This window comes from Leptodactylus fuscus, chromosome 6 (genome assembly GCF_031893055.1).
Source record: "Leptodactylus fuscus isolate aLepFus1 chromosome 6, aLepFus1.hap2, whole genome shotgun sequence".
Classification (NCBI taxonomy): domain Eukaryota; kingdom Metazoa; phylum Chordata; class Amphibia; order Anura; family Leptodactylidae; genus Leptodactylus; species Leptodactylus fuscus.
The window spans coordinates 79,221,755-79,239,050 of record NC_134270.1 but is presented as its reverse complement, the minus strand read 5'-3'; the positions used below and the strand labels follow the sequence as shown (position 1 = coordinate 79,239,050).

Here is a 17,296-nt window from a genome sequence, read left to right as displayed (position 1 = left end):
ACAAAAACAGAAGATACTAGTAGCTCCCAGAGACACGCAGAAATCACTCAAAACACACTAAATGGTATATGGGTGTGTTTATTAACCCATTAGTAGCACAAACAGACATTTAAAAAAAAAAAAAAAAACTCCTTCTCCACCTTCACACTTGTTACTAATGAAAAGGGTTTGTGTTAATAAGAAGCTATTTGTGCTTAGGAATAACTCCATTGCAACTTTCTGCAATACCTGGATTCCCTGGCTTCAGAAGATTCTCTCACTTGTGTCGGATATACCAGCTATGGCTACATAAAAAGACAAACGTTTGATCAGCAGATGTTTTATTGGATTTTATGCTACATGTATTGTCCCTTTCCTCCCCTTCCCCCTCTTTTTTCCTTATCATTCATTCCAGGCCTAGCCAGCAGCAGGAAGCTGCAACGGAATGCCGATGCACTGCATCATCATCCCATCGCGGCTATACCAAGTTTCACTCCTTACTCACTCCCAAGGTGCAGTCGCCAGTCACAGACCTTAGTGCAGAAGACCTGGCACTCACCTACTGCACTTCAGACTGTTCATTCTCCTCTTTTGAACCAGCTTCAGAAGAGGAAATCTCCCAACTACTTTCTTGTTTTTGCCCTACGACCTGCAGTAGTGACCCTTTCCCATTACACCTTCTCCAGCCTCTGTCGCCTGGTGTCACAACTTACCTGAAAAAAATATTTAACCTCTCTCTCTGTTCTGGAAATTTTCCATCCTCTTTCAAACATGCTGTTGTGGTGCCCCAAGGAGGATTGCAAGGGCAAGACGGGGTCTGAGTGGTGGATGTTGGGAGTACTAGTCACAGTGCACACAGTGCATCTCCAGGCTCTCTTCCTCAGGTACAGCACAGTGGTGGGAGAACGCACCTAGGTGGTGTTTGTATTAGACAGGTTTCCCGGGGTATTCTTTTTGGTGAATGATGGGTATAGTACTGTGGCCTGACCCAGGGATGTACCCAAGATGGTGGTTGGTGCAAGTTAGCTTCAGACACACACACGGAGGTACTGTGGATGGTGAAAGTAGTGCCAGACATTACTTGGTGCAAATAGCTTCCAAACAGCCAACATCAGGTTCACAGTTTAAGCAGATAACTTTCAATATAGAGGTGGACAGCAAGGTAGTAAAGAATATCAGAGCTTCTCTCATATACAGGAGTATGATGTACTTTGGAGCAGCAATAGGTATCCCTTGTTATGTATGCCTGAATGCGGCCTTGTTCCGCCTGCTCTTTTAACAGATTGTACCTGGATTCCTGAGACAGGTGGTACTCCACTCTGATCTCTCTCCTGTTGGTGCAGAAGTGGCAAAAAGTGTGGCAACTATCTTCCTCCTTTAGACTACGTGCCAGCTCACTACTTCACTGGCAGAACTAATCAGACTTCTCTAGTGTACCTAAATTACACCAAAGTGTCCCCACCCATTTTGTCCATTGAGGGCTAAGTGTTGGGTACATGTGGTGTGAGGTGCCGTGCATTAACCTTACCAGTGCTGGCACAGATATAATGGCTGATGCAATACTTCTTAAAGAGATAACAATATATTATATATACATTACATATAAATATAACAGTACCCTGTGCTACAACATGAACACATCCCTGACTTAGTCTTAAGGGAATACAGTACCTGGAACTAGGGTATTATACTGTCATAACCCCGATATTGAAGAAATCCTCCCTTGACCTATCTTGTGCTGCTAACTATCGACCCATCTCTAACCTCCCCTTCATCTCCAAAATCTTGGAACGCCTGGTCTATTCTCGTTTGATCTGCTATCTCTCTGCTAATTCTCTTCTTACAATCTGGCTTCCAACCTCTGCACTCTACTGAAACAGCCCTCACAAAAGTCTCTAACGATATCCCGACGGCTAAATCTAGTGGTGACTTCTCTCTTCTTATTCTTCTTGATCTCTCAGCAGCATTTGACACTGTTTACCATCAACTCCTCCTCACTATGCTCAACTCTATTGGCCTCACAGACACCACACTTTCCTGGTGCTCCTCTTATCTCTCAGACCACACTTTTGGTGTATTATATGCAGGCTCTGTTTCTTTCCCTCTTTCCCTTGCTGTTGGTGTTCCTCAGAGCTCGGTCCTAGGCCCCCTGCTCTTCTCTCTCTACACAGCCCCCATTGGACAAACCATCACCAGATTTGGCTTTCGGTACCATCTTTATGCTGATGACACCCAATTATATATGTCACGCTGTGACATCACCCCTGCACTAATACAGAACAGAAGTGTCTGTCACTCTGCTGTCTCAAATATCATGTTTTCGCTCTATCTGAAACTAAATATCTCAAAGATGGAACTACTGCTGTTTCCACTAAGATCTGTCCCTGATATCTCCATTGCAGTCTCCAGCTTTACCATCACTCCTAGGAAGTATGCCCGCTGCCTCGGGTTATGTTTGAATCAGACCTTTCCTTCACTCCCCATATCCAGTTATTCCCATGCTCATGTCATCTCCAGCTCAAAAACATCTCCAGAATCGGACACATTACTTACCACAGATTCATTGAAGACATTTATTGCCGCCCTGATCCACTCTCGCCTTGACTACTGTAACTCCTTACTAATCGGTCTTCCCCTCACTAAACTCTCCCCTCTACAATCTATTCTGAACACAGCGGCCAGGTTCATCTATCAGTCTAGAAAGAATAATTTGCCGCACACACTTTTTCAAAGTGCAAAGAAGGGTTTTAATGCATAATTTCCACAAAGTAATAATAGTTGATACTCCATACAGGCACCATCTATAGGGAACAGTTGGTACAAAAAAAATAGTATAGTATATCACTGTAACCAAGGAATGTTTCGGTCGCAAGACCTTCTTCATACAAGATCTACAGATGAGAGTAACAGGACACACATGGCATTGGCAGTCCACCTGCCCTTGGTTTCCCTCTTGCAATAGAGCATACCTGCTAACAAGTCAATTAAAATAACCAATAAGTGGCATTGCTGGATGTAGCATTGATTGGTTTTGTCTCTTCAGGTATTAGTCTTAATCCCCCTTTGCCCAGTACCGCATCTCTGGTGGTTCCTGCAGTAGTGACTTATAGACTTATACACCCACATGACTGCTGCAATCCATCTCTGAGCTCAGCAGTCTTGTACTGTACATGCCATCTTGAACACTGAGACTAGTTATTGACTGCAGAGGTCATGTATGTTTATAGCACTTTACCTCAGCTAAGACTATTGCAGACCACTGAAGCAGTAATTTATCAGGTAATAGTCATTTTGGTATCTAAACTCCATACCGTATCTAAACCTAAACCAAATATAACAGCAGCCTAAAGGGTCCACTATTTTGTCCAGGACACTACACTGCTTTTGTCTGCATCCTCATAGACATTAAAGAAACCACTGAAAAGTTTTGACACTTTGCATTATGATGACATTCATGATTGCATGCGGGAGACCATTGTGTTACACAATATAGCTGTGTTGCCCATAAGAATGTACCAATGCTCTATGGCAACTTTTACAGACCATAGGTAACTTGCTTGAAGTACATATCTTGTCTAACTTGATGTCTCCCTTGCAAGATATTCTATTGCACTGCTTAAAATCCAATGGCTATATCCCATTCACTGTTTAGTTCTTCGTCTTATGGTTATTGTTGTAGTTTTCCATTGCTATATGGTACTTATTAATACAAAACTTGGAATGATATTTTTTAAATATTTTACAGTGCTCCTGTTCCAAGTTTATATATAGTAACAACTATTTAATGAGCTGAGTACAAAAGCTTTCCTAGTGTTTGCACACTACGTGGTGTTTTTCATTAATATGAGAACTCACAGGTGTCTGGAGATGAGCCATGTGAAGTAACAAGATGTTGTGTCTTGGTGGGCCTATAAATCACTCACCTGGCTGGCCACTGACCTCTCAAACATATCCAACATATCAAGGAAGAGTTACCATCAGCTCAATATGCCTCCTCTCTGGGTGTTGCTGTTCATTGGGATTGCAGGTAACAGACTTGAAAATATTTGAATGTTTTTTTTCTCTCTCTATAACTGTATTCTGTGTATTAGGCTACATGCACACAACCGTGTGCTTTTGTCAGTATGCTAGCTGTTTTTTCATGGTTAGCACACTGACCCATTCATTTTTATGGCCACATACGCATACCCATGTATCATCTACTGGCTTGTGTATGTGGCAATGAGTTTGTGGCAAAACTTAGCCTGTCCATTTTACGGCCCAGTCTCACTGAGAGCAGTGAATGATCATACTTACCTGTCTTCTTCCTGTCCAGATCTTCTGGGAACGGTGGATCACTTCCTTCTGTTGGGCCAGCTCCTCTTCTTTTTGACATCTGCCAGCACCTACGCAATAGAGAAAAAGTGCCAAAATGTGCTGTAGCCAGCACTATGGCTATGTCGCGCAGGAGTGGGAGGCCGGCAGACGTCAAGAAGAGGAGGACCAGCCCCCCAGAAGGAAGTGATCTCTCGTGCCCAAAAGATCTGGATAGGAAGACAGGTAGGTAAGATTGGGGTGAGGTATTAGTATAGGTAACGTTCCAGTTTCTGGAAATGGGGAAATGCAATGTCATCGGAAAATCTGAAAATGTGTCTGGGGAGGTCATATGACCGACCCTGCAATCTAGGTAAATATAGACTTTTTTGTAAAGCAAGGAAATTAGAAGATAGGTGGTTGGAGGGTGTTTAGTTTAGTATACAAATATCATTTTACCCCAGACACCCCCTTTAACCCCTTCCCGACATGCGCCGTAATAGTACGGCGCGTGTCGGGTCTGTAACTATGGTGACCGCCCGGGAGCCGGGCGGCCGTCATAGCCGCCGGGTGTCTACTGCTTTAAGCAGTAGACAACCGGCTCTAATGCCTCCGATCGGTCCCCGGACCGATCGGAGGCATTAACCCCTCCGGCGCTGCTGTCAAAGGCGCCGGAGGCGCCATCTTCCCGACGGCGCATGGGCGCCGCCATTTTGGCAGGGATCGCCGGCTCCTGGAGCATGCTCCAGGGCCGACCCCCCGTTGCCATGACAGCCGGGAGCCTTGTTAAGGGCTCCCAGCCAGTCTGCAAATTCTCTCTTTTGCAGGCTGGTGTATACAGCCTGCAAAAGAGATGATGATTTTTTGCAATGCATTGCAATGCATTAGCATTGTAATGCATTGCATTAGTGATCAGACCCCCTGGGGTTCAACACCCCTAGGGGGTCTAATAAATGCAAAAAAAAAATAAAAAAAAAAAGTAAAAAAAAATATAAAAAAATATAAAAAGTATTAAAAGTTCAAATCACCCCCCTTTCCCTAGAACAAATATAAAAGTAGTTAAAAACTGTGAAACATATACATGTTAGGTATCCCCGCGTCCAAAATCGCCCGCTCTACAAATCTATAAAAATATTTTTCCTGTTCGGTAAACGCCGTAGCAGGAAAAATAGTCAAAAGTGCCAAACCGCTGTTTTTTCACTGTTTTAATTCTGATAAAAATTTGAATAAAAAGTGATCAAAGCAATAACATTTCCCGAAAATGGTAGAACTAAAAAGTACACCTGGCCCCGCAAAAAAAGACGCCCTATGCATCCCCGTACACCTATGTATAAAAAAGTTACGGCCAAAGGAATATGGCGACTTTTAGAAAAAAAATTTTTTAACACCGTTTTGGAATTTTTTTTAGGGGTCAAAATGTAAATAAAACCATATAAATTTGGTATCCCTGGAACCGTACCGAAACACAGAATACAGGGGACATGTCATTTTGGCTGCACAGTGAACGCCGTAAAACCAAAGCCCGTAAGAAAGTTGCAGAAATGCATTTTTTCTTCAAATCCACCCCATTCTGAATTTTTTTCCTGCTTCCCAGTACATTATATAGAATAATTAATGGTGGCATCATGAAGAAAAAATTGTCCCGCAAAAATTAAGACCTCATATGACTCTGGGAGCGGAGAAATAAAAAAGTTATGGGGTTTAGAAGGAGGGGAGTCAAAAACGAAAAACGAAAATCAAAAAATGCCATCGGCGGGAAGGGGTTAAGGCACCTGGAAGAGCTTCTCTGAGCACAAAGCCTGTATTGTAGTGCTTAAAATTTATAAAACTACTTTGCAACAGAGTTTATACGGCAGTATACAGCATTTATACACTCTATCAGACTCTGTGTATATATATATATATATATATATATATATATATATATATATATATATATACATTATAGAAGCAAATCTTTTAGAATTAAAACACTGAAAAATCAAGCCACAATATTTTTGTTGGATTTGTATGGAAGCTAGGAAAAAAAAAAAAAAACCTCTTTATGCCTACATATGAAACCAAAAACAAGCGGAAGTACAGTGGATGTTTCTTACACCTCAATGGAAGTCCTTATACGATGTAGAAAATTATTTAATTAACCCTAGAATGCGTGACATCAGAAATCTTCATATTAACGTGTTGGGGGCCTTTTAGGCCCCCATGCGAATCACATGGAAAAACACACTTATATAAAACTTCTACAAGTTTATTTTAAAACTGCTAAATAAAATATGACTAGTAAACAAAATTTTACTAATTTTTCACAAATAAAACCAAAAAAATTATTTTTTTCCAAATTTCTCACAAACATATGAAAAAACGCACAAAAAAACCGCATAGAATTCTATACCAAACTAGCTGCAGCTACATTTCTATTATGTTTCTTTTCTATTCTATTAGTCTTCCAAACAATTTTGACAAGTTATTTTTTCGGAAGAATGTTCTTTGCAGACATTTTCCTTACAAATTGAACAAAATCTCTCAGTTTTCCTTTCTACGTTTCTTGGACAATGAAACAGCGCTTTCTTTTTCTTTCTCCTGGCCCTGGAATCATCTGAAACTGTACGCCACACCGTTTCATTGCTTCTTTAGTTTGCTTTATCAAGCCTTTCACGTCACTTCGCTGTATCATGTGAGGCATTACAAGCTCATGACAAAGGTCCTTCAAAAATAGGCGTCTCCTGTCCTTCCTCCGTGCATGGAATTCTGGATGATTTTCTGTATAAATGATGAATGAATTCAGGGCTGCTACATCAAGCATATTTGAAAAAAGTACTACAGGCCATCGTTTTGTTTGCCTCTTGAATCAGTCTTCCTCTCAACATCTTATCTTATCTCAGGTCCTTCACAATTAGCTCACAGTGTATACTGTCGTCATTACTCTATACACAGCTCATTACTGTATTCCAAAGGACCTGAGATGATGTCATGGCCTTACCACTCCCTCCCAAAATCACATGACATCCTCATATGGCATTATCCACACCCTGGCCCTCCCACCAGCATTACTGAGTACAAATAAAGTAACTTGAGACACAAACACTACTGAGAAAATGATAAAATATACATGGGGGCCTAAAAGGCCCCCAACACGTACAGATGTGGTTTTCACCAAAAAAGCATTGTTACACCGAAATGCCTATGAAAAAAATTATATGAACAACTGGATATTACCAAAAACGACATACTTGAGGATTACCTGGAGTTTCAAAATTCTAACTTAAGTAATTTTGCAGATAATAGCAAAAAAGTAAGCATGGGGGCCTAAAAGCCCCCCAATACGCATTCTAGGTTTTGCAACCATATCCATGATCTGTTACCATATGTTTAACATGAAAGTAATTCCCTTTTAGTTGCTGCTCCTCTGAATGATGATGATGATAAGATCATTAATGGTTATGAGTGCGCTCGAAATTCTCAGCCATGGCAAGTTTATTTCACCTACAATGGAAACCGCTGGTGTGGTGGATCTCTAGTAACTGCAAGATGGATCATATCTGCAGCTCATTGCTACAAGCAGTAAGTTCTGAAAATTTAGATAAAGAAAATTAGTTACAAGTAAAATCTTGTTCTGGCTTGATTTGATTTTTACTGTTCATATAGACCCAAGACCTTAATTGCCCATCTTGGAGAACATGATACATCAAAGGAAGAGGGCACTGAGCAACACATCCAGGTGGAGAAGGCCTATCAGTACTTCTACTACAGCCAATATTATATGGATCATGATTTTATGATGGTCAAACTAGCTGAACCAGCACAATTTAACCAATATGTCCAACCCATCCCCATTGCCAGTAGTTGCCCAACTCCAGGAAGTCAGTGTCTTGTGTCAGGCTGGGGAAATCTGAAGACATCTGGTGGTGAGTTTATTTTTTATTCATCTCTCATATGGATTCGATTTTATTGTGAAAAATTGATAGCCGTTCCCATTTATTTATGTGAAATATATATAGCTTGAGGTATAACCAGTAGGAAGAGAGAAATATTGTAATCCAGTAGTATTGGTGTTGGTGAGACCACGTTTGGAATACTGTATCTAGTTCTGGCAACCACATATACAAGAAGACATAGATAAAATCAAATGGGGGTAAAGGTCGGATTACAGGTGCAAAGGACGGGGTTAAATAAATTAATCTGTACAGGAAATTAATCTGTATATGTTGAGGAAAGATGGCGAGGGGCATGATTGAAACCTTTAAATACACTGTCTACCAATAAGTACTCGGACACCTGTGGTAGAATAGAAAAACAACATTAATTCATATTCATTAGTTGGTAGAGCTTCCACGAGCGGCAGTTACAGCCTCAACCCTCTGGGGCATGCTTTCCACCAGTCCTTGTATGACGGCTAGAGCTATTTTATTCCATTCGGCTTGGAGAAGACAGGTAAGTTCTTATACCGATTTTGGACGGCTGCCGTTTCGGGGTCTCTGACTCAGGGCACATTCCGACAATCACCGTTCACGTAACACTTCATAATCACACAGGCCGTTGTCGATTTTGGGTAGTTCAGTACTTACGGATCGACCATTTCTGTGGTACACCACAGTTACCCCTTTCTCAAAATCAGACAACTCTGCACTTTGTTGCATCTTGCATGCGATATCTTCATTTGCATGGGTGTCCAAATACTTATTGGTAGACAGTGTATGTTAAAGTAGAGCTCCTGCAAAATGTATTCTCTGGTCTGTGAGAATGGCACACCATGTAAATTGTAGGGGATATTGTCACTCCTTGGGGAGAGACCACCATATTGGTGTGTGGAGACTCATTAAGCCTTTAGCACTCTACTTTGCAAAGGACCATGGGAAGAATATGCAAATCTGTCTTCCCTGATGTAATTAGGAAGTCAGATGCTTGCCTCAGTATTGCAAACCAATAGAGGGCGCTCACTGGAATGTGCAAACCTATCTTCCCTGATGTAGTTGGGAAGACAGAATTCCAGTGAAATAACCCAATAAAGGTTGCTCCCTTTTGCATCATGCACGACCTTCCAAGAGGCCTATGTTTTGCAATGACGCTGGGATTATTACCAGGTATAGTCTCTCAATCGAGGACAGCTGTTTCGATGTACTTGCATCTCTTCAGCTCGATGTAGAGAGGACTATAACCTGGTAGAGGTGAGAGGCTTAGACAGGTTATAGTCCTGTCTACATCGAGCTTCACCTCTACCAGGTTATAGTCCTCTCTACATCGAGCTGAAGAGATGCAAGTACATCGAAACAGCTGTCCTCGATTGAGAGACTATACCTGGTAATAATCCCAGCGTCATTGCAAAACATAGGCCTCTTGGAAGGTCGTGCATGATGCAAAAGGGAGCAACCTTTATTGGGTTATTTCACTGGAATTCTGTCTTCCCAACTACATCAGGGAAGATAGGCTTGCACATTCCAGTGAGCGCCCTCTATTGGTTTGCAATACTGAGGCAAGCATCTGACTTCCTAATTACATCAGGGAAGACAGATTTGCATATTCTTCCCATGTAAATTGTAGTGTAGGTTTTACCAATGGCTGTATTTGTTAGTATTCTACTCTTTTCTAGATAATAGCTGTATTATGTGACCAGTACTGAGACTCTCTAACAGCTTCTCACATGCGGACAGGAAGTTAGTTTCTTCATTATAATCATAGCTGCTATGACATGAGCATGGCGTCATAAGTTTGGGAGGGGACGGGCTTATCTCACAAGTACTATAATGGTGTAATGGAGTGTCATTGAGTTTAACGGAAACAGCAGGAATTACACCAGGAAGAGGGGAGGATTGCATGTTTGTTGCTTTCTACTTTCCTCTTTGTGCAAATCATCCAGATTTCCAAGATTCCTGAAAGTCAACATTATAGCTAGCTGTGTTATAAAGGGGTTTATGTGGGTAGATTTTGAATTGCAAGGAGGAGGGTTTAATTAGGTATATTTAGTACTCCACAGTCTCTATTACAGCATTGTCTGGTATGTTACTCAACTTTCCTCTAAGCCTGAAAGTCATATCTAGCAAGGTATGGCACACTTACAGAGAAATGAGTGGGACTTATTTAGATAAATTTACGATAAATTTACTATTTACTATTTACTACTACAGCTCCACATATTATACTAACCATCTTTCCCAGAACACTCAAAAGCAAATCTCACAACCTTTGGCATGATTTCTGAGCAATCGGGGGCTCATTATGAGGTATATTTAGTACTTAGCAATTCATATTATCTTTTATTTTACCCAGCTTCCCTGAGACCCTGAAAATGAAATACTGCCAAGCTATGGTATGGTATATAGCACAACAAAGTAAACTTATTTAGGTAAATGTAGTATTCAGTATTCCCTTTTACAGCTCCACATGGTATGTTACTCAGCTATCCAAGCTCTGAACCAAGGAGATCATATTACTTCATTTATTATTCAAAAATCCCTATTACAGCATTACTTCGTATGCTCCTCAGTTTTCCTGGGACCCTGTAAAGTAATTTGGTATGCTTTACTTTTAAGTACATATACATATGGTATTGGGGCAGTAGTGAGGTCTGGCATTCAGAATACCTATCCATTGGTTGTTACTCACCTTTCCAAAGCTCCTGAAAAGGACATTCGTAATATTGCAGGAATATAGGAAATAGAAGAATAGAAGAATTATGAAAGCATAACTGTACATATTTGCTATTTAGCAGCTTGGGAAAGTTGGATGACTTTCTCTGTGGATTTTGTGCATTTGCAGCAATAATTGTAACAGTAATGCAATTTAATGCTCAATCTTTATTTCTTACTTTGATTAGATTGCATACATGTTATACTTACAAGGAATACGTTTGGTAGACTAAGCTTTAGTGTCTGAAAAAACAAAGGAACAACAGATCTTTTGAATCCTATCTAAATGATAACCCTTCAATATGTATCCATTAACATTTGTTTTTAGTAGATCCATCAAATTGACCTGTTAGGTGCACAAAGATATTGTGTGAATGTAACTTATGCATACAGTATTAAAACTTCAATTTCTAAAGTATTTCTATGTGCTTTTAATGTGGAGAATGTATTAATCACTCTATTCCAGTTTTCTGGATGATATTGTGCCAAATGTGCTCCATAACCCCCTTCTGTACCTCACTCATCACATTCATTGTAACTAACTCCAGGCTGGAACCTCTTCATACATTAGCTAGGCCCTGAATTTGTAGGGGCCTTTACTAAGACTGGCATACAAATTGCCAGTATTAATGAGTTTGCACCAATATCTTCTCTAAAGTCTATAGGGTTTGTGAACCATAAAAAAACACATTGAGTATATGGTAATACATAAAGCAGGATCTCGCATAGGTCATATCATGAGTTGCTGGTTTCATTTCTCATAAAGAAACTGGCTTTCTAGAACTTCAGTTAGAAGATGAGGTTAAGACATCTTGTTTTCCATGTGTTTACATAGTAGTACATATACATCTATGATCATTGCAACTTATTATAAACCTATCACTAAAAGAGCCAAAGGAGAAATCTGTAATAAGAATTTATCAGCTATTATTTTTACTGATGAAAACCAGAGAATGAAACATATTCCTCTAGTTAATCTACTTTATGTTCTGATTGTACATTTTCTATTCCATTTTCTGTATGTGATAATGTGGGCAGCCATCTTGCTTAAGCAGCTAACATCATTCTGAGATATGCTTTACAACAGCCACATGGGTCATACACATAATGGACCTGAGATGTTCATTGATATCTATAGGAGAGTTATAGTACGGATTTTTTTTTTTAAAGGGATAAAGCCATGAATGTCTATAAGGTGACAAAAAGGAGATGTTCCTCAGTTACTCAATAATAGCTGAGTTGTACCAATTATTTTCTCCATAAGAGTTTTCAATGCTGTAGCTGTGCACTGAATTTAAATGGGGTTTTCCCCACAAATGATGTGTATCACCCATGATGCTGCAGATATCTCAAAACCTGTACTAGGCTTTTACTGTCGGCCCCATAGACAATGAATGGAGCAGTGAGCATGCCCGACCAGTGACTGCCATTTCTTTCAAACTACTCCCACAGGAGTAGGTACAGAAATAGAAGGGGGTGGAGGGTAGTGGGCTTATGGGACATTGTGACTATGAATGTTTAGCTTACTACTGTTATCATAACTGTCTCTAATACAGAGCCTCAAGAGGCGTTTAGAAGATCAAATGGCTAACATAGGGAGAAAGGACAGTACAGAGTAATAGAAGGTGAAGCTACTGTATCTCAGCTCACTTAAGTGCAGATGTCTTCCAAAATTGCTGAAGCCCCCTAAAATATATTGTCTCAAAATTAAGAGGCACAAAAACATCTAGGTATAGTGACAGAATCATTATTCTATGTATTACTTATAGCAAAAGAAAGAGTGAATGAATGTTTAAAGGGGTATCCTGTCTTATACCGAGTTCAGTGTCTCTTTTTGGTGTTTTTTAATCTCTTTGTCATGTTCTACTTCTTAGGCCAGGAGCATAACATAATATAGCCCAATTCTGCATGGAGTGGTCTTTTAGTATTTGTATAACTATGGTAGAAAGTGTAACCAAGTGGAATGTTTTATATGTTTGCAGTTCAGTATCCAGATAACCTGCAATGTTTGGATGTTCCTGTACTTTCGGACTCAAGTTGTAAATCTTCTTATCCAAACAAAATCACCGATACTATGTTCTGTGCTGGATATGTAGAAGGAGGAAAGGACTCATGTCAGGCAAGTATAAAATGAAAGAAGTATACACTCACCGGCCACTTTATTAGGTACACCTGTCCAACTGCTCGTTAACACTTAATTTCTAATCAGCCAATCACATGGCGGCAACTCAGTGCATTTAGGCATGTAGACATGGTCAAGAAAATCTCCTGCAGTTCAAACCGAGCATCAGTATGGGGAAGAAAGGTGATTTGAGTGCCTTTGAACGTGGCATGGTTGTTGGTGCCAGAAGGGCTGGTCTGAGTATTTCAGAAACTGCTGATCTACTGGGATTTTCACGCACAACCATCTCTAGGGTTTACAGAGAATGGTCCGAAAAAGAAAAAACATCCAGTGAGCGGCAGTTCTGTGGGCGGAAATGCGTTGTTGATGCCAGAGGTCAGAGGAGAATGGCCAGACTGGTTTGAGCTGATAGAAAGGCAACAGTGACTCAAATAGCCACCCGTTACAACCAAGGTAGCCAGAAGAGCATCTCTGAACGCACAGTACGTCGAACTTTGAGGCAGATGGGCTACAGCAGCAGAAGACCACACCGGGTGCCACTCCTTTCAGCTAAGAACAGGAAACTGAGGCTACAATTTGCACAAGCTCATCGAAATTGGACAATTGAAGATTGGAAAAATGTTGCCTGGTCTGATGAGTCTCGATTTCTGCTGCGACATTCGGATGGTAGGGTCAGAATTTGGCGTCAAAAACATGAAAGCATGGATCCATCCTGCCTTGTATCAATGGTTCAGGCTGGTGGTGGTGGTGTCATGGTGTGGGGAATATTTTCTTGGCACTCTTTGGGCCCCTTGGTACCAATTGAGCATTGTTGCAACGCCAAAGCCTATCTGAGTATTGTTGCTGACCATGTCCATCCCTTTATGACCACAATGTACCCAACATCTGATGGCTACTTTCAGCAGGATAATGCGCCATGTCATAAAGCTGGAATCATCTCAGACTGGTTTCTTGAACATGACAATGAGTTCACTGTACTCCAGTGGCCTCCACAGTCACCAGATCTCAATCCAATAGAGCATCTTTGGGATGTGGTGGAACGGGAGATTCACATCATGGATGTGCAGCCGACAAATCTGCGGCAACTGTGTGATGCCATCATGTCAATATGGACCAAAATCTCTGAGGAATGCTTCCAGCACCTTGTTGAATCTATGCCACGAAGAATTGAGGCAGTTCTGAAGGCAAAAGGGGGTCCAACCCGTTACTAGCATGGTGTACCTAATAAAGTGGCCGGTGAGTGTATAATACCGTTCATTGTGATACAGCAATATTGTTGTTTCCAGTTCAGATCCTATAGGAGAAATTTATCATTCCTTATATATTAGACTTTTTTTCTCCTTTACTATACCCCACCACTTTCCTGAAAGGGTAAATCGTATGGGCATGACATGGGTGAGGCCATCAGCCCCAATCCGTCGTAATACAGATTAGTAAACTGATGTAAAATGTCTGAAATCGCCGCCAGCTCATAGTTTTCAATGCAGGATGCACCGGAGTGTGATCACCTTCATAAATGAGACATATTCTCCGGTGCCGCAGGGATTATCAAAACCAGTATATTAAACACCAGTCTTACTAAGTTCCTGCTATGTATCGGGATATCAGAATGTCAAAGAGATTTATTTGATAGCATTCTGGAAAAAACACCAGCTAATACTGTATATTAAACCTACCAATAATAGCAAATTATACCCATTAAAATATAACCAACAATTATGTCAGAATAAACATATATCACAGAAATGAAGCCAGAATCCCGAAAATACACACATAAGGGTAGAAGGCAATTAATCATCCCCCCATTTTAAAATAAAACACTAAAAAAGAACATGTTAATCTTATCTATCGTGCACGGTGGGCGGGCATTCAGGGTCCGACGCCATCTTCAGCCACGCCTCCTCTTCCAGCGATGCTCTCGGGTCCCGCCTTCCTCCGGTGCTCGCGTACTGCCATTGATAAAAAATGTAGCGGGTGCATGCGCAGTAGCAGTAGCAGTAGTAGGGTTTTATTTTAAAATGGGGGGGGGGGTAGTTTAATATAACTTTAGCGGTGCCTGAATAGCCTTTTCAAAGGCTATGCACGCATATGTGGAGCTCTATCAGCATGATTTTGCTGATAGAGCCCCTTTAAATCTATACTAGCTCAGAAAATTGGCATAAATGATTATATATCTGCCAGGGATGATGGATCTAATTACTCCATGCCCCTTTTTGGAAAGTGGTGAGGATGGTGTAAAAAATGCCATTTACACAATTATTATAAATTTTCTTACACTCAATCATATATTTTATCAAAAAAAAATGTTAAACCGGTATGCTAGTATAGGCTCCTACAAATCGGTGAATATGGGCCTGAAAATCCAGTCTGTACATTGGCCAGATTTCCGAGTCAAACTCAGTCAGAAGACCTGGACTCCAAGCATCATAGACATCTATGATCCTAAGAATCCCTGCCTCTTTGTGGCTCTACTGTCTACACTATATACAGTACGGGACAGTACAGCGGCAGTGAGGAAGGGCCTCCTAGCTTCATAAATCACTATGATGCTGGGAATTCAGGTCTCCAGATTGAGTTCACGAACTTCGGGTGATATACGCTTCAAATTTTACAGACCATATTTGCCTGTATAAATGGGACCTAAGGGAGAGTAGTTCACAGAATGTGACATTTTATCAACCATCTTGTGATATGATTGACCTAACACCATAAAATCATATAATTTTGAGATTACTGAATATCTAATTTCAAAGGTAGCAGAAGAGATGATCAACCCATACAAAAATGGTCTAAGCCCTTTCTGACCCGTGCCGCGCACTTACAGCCCTGGTGACTAGCAGTTAATACAAACAACTAAAAATGTCCAGCACCAAATTCACACAATTTAGTAGCTGATCCCAAACCATCATTAAGGGAGTCATCTGTACTGTATAGCTAACACTTTGCTGCATCTAGTCAATAATAATAATAATAATAATAATAATAATAATAATAATAATATCATGTACGTAGGGGCTCTTTCTATCATCGAGTTGGCACCCCCACCAAATGATCATGGGGTGCTGAATGATTTGTAATGGCAGCCAGGACCCTATCAGAGACCACCATAAATAGCGTGTTCATTTACCTATAGACGTTAAAAGATGATGAAAGTTGGCGTTTTACAACAGTTGAAGAGCATTACCCTAGAGGAAGAAATACTGTTAACAGACTTGACAGTGACAATCCTGTAATGTTATCTGCTTTCTCTGCTCATATACAGGACAATGATGACACGTCCTTCGCTAAACTGCCACTTGATATCAGTCATCAGTTGTCTGAAACCGTGGGAATTTTCACTCTCTTATTGTGAATGTGACACATTACTTTTTCTCATCACATCAGTATATGAAGTTCTGTGTAAAGGTTACTCTAATATTCAGAGTTCATGACCCTGCAGAGTAATAATGAGAACTGAGTACACATACTCGAGTGTAGTATAGAATATTCTTAACATGAATGGATTATTAGATATTCTGGATTGTAAAATATTACTAAAATTCACATGTACTGCCGCTCCCTGACATTGATGAAATGTGTGTGTATATATATATATATATATATATATATATATATATATATATATATATATTGTATATATATATTCTGTCTACTGCTTCTAGAGTAGAGAAGCTGTACATACTAATTTGTGCTTGAGAACAGACATCCTGGAGTATTAATTTAAAGAATCTCCTTGTATTAGATGTTCATGTTTATTATATTGTATATTGCAATAATGTATATTAATGTATATTTGCAGGGGGACTCTGGTGGACCTCTGATCTGCAATGGAGAACTATACGGAGTGGTATCTTGGGGACAAGGTTGTGCACAAACTGGATATCCTGGTGTCTACACTAAAGTATGCATCTATCTCGACTGGATCAAGCATGTTATTGAGGACTATTAACAATGACCAATTCATTTCATGTATCAGTATGCATTAAATTTTCTGCAGTTAGAAATTTCCAGTATGTGTGTGTATTCTTGTGACCTGTCTGTGGTTATTAGTACTGCTGAACAAATACTGAAACACAAGTGGTTCTGAGTTACAAATGTTTTATTCACCACAACCTAGAAATTTGTTGTGTAACAGAAAACCAAGAAATACAAGGACACCTGTGCAGAGTAACAGATGATTCTGGGCGGTAGAAGCAGGTAGATGCAATCTTTTGTGTTTTTTAGTGCAATCTTTTAGTTCATTCTGAACTTTTTTTGGTTTGGCAGAAGGTTCACAATG

At 40.3% G+C, this 17,296-nt stretch overlaps 1 protein-coding gene across 1 annotated transcript; it reads left to right on the top strand.

Annotated features, from left to right (window-relative positions):
* Positions 1–3,929: 3,929 nt before the first annotated feature.
* Positions 3,930–17,021, top strand: LOC142209587 (trypsin-3-like). The gene is made up of 5 exons (XM_075278595.1): positions 3,930–4,006; positions 7,668–7,833; positions 7,918–8,177; positions 12,878–13,014; positions 16,817–17,021. The coding sequence occupies exons 1-5, from the start codon at positions 3,967–3,969 to the stop codon at positions 16,964–16,966; spliced, it is 753 nt and encodes a 250-aa protein (XP_075134696.1). The 5' UTR covers positions 3,930–3,966; the 3' UTR covers positions 16,967–17,021.
* Positions 17,022–17,296: the final 275 nt, after the last annotated feature.

Excerpts from the sequence above, each read along its gene's own strand:
- LOC142209587 (XM_075278595.1), top strand. The coding sequence starts at position 3,967 with ATGCCTCCTCTCTGGGTGTTGCTGTTCATTGGGATTGCAG. Across the intron at positions 7,834-7,917 it reads GCAGCTCATTGCTACAAGCA|ACCCAAGACCTTAATTGCCC; the intron begins GTAAGTTCTGAA and ends CTGTTCATATAG. Across the intron at positions 8,178-12,877 it reads AAATCTGAAGACATCTGGTG|TTCAGTATCCAGATAACCTG; the intron begins GTGAGTTTATTT and ends ATATGTTTGCAG.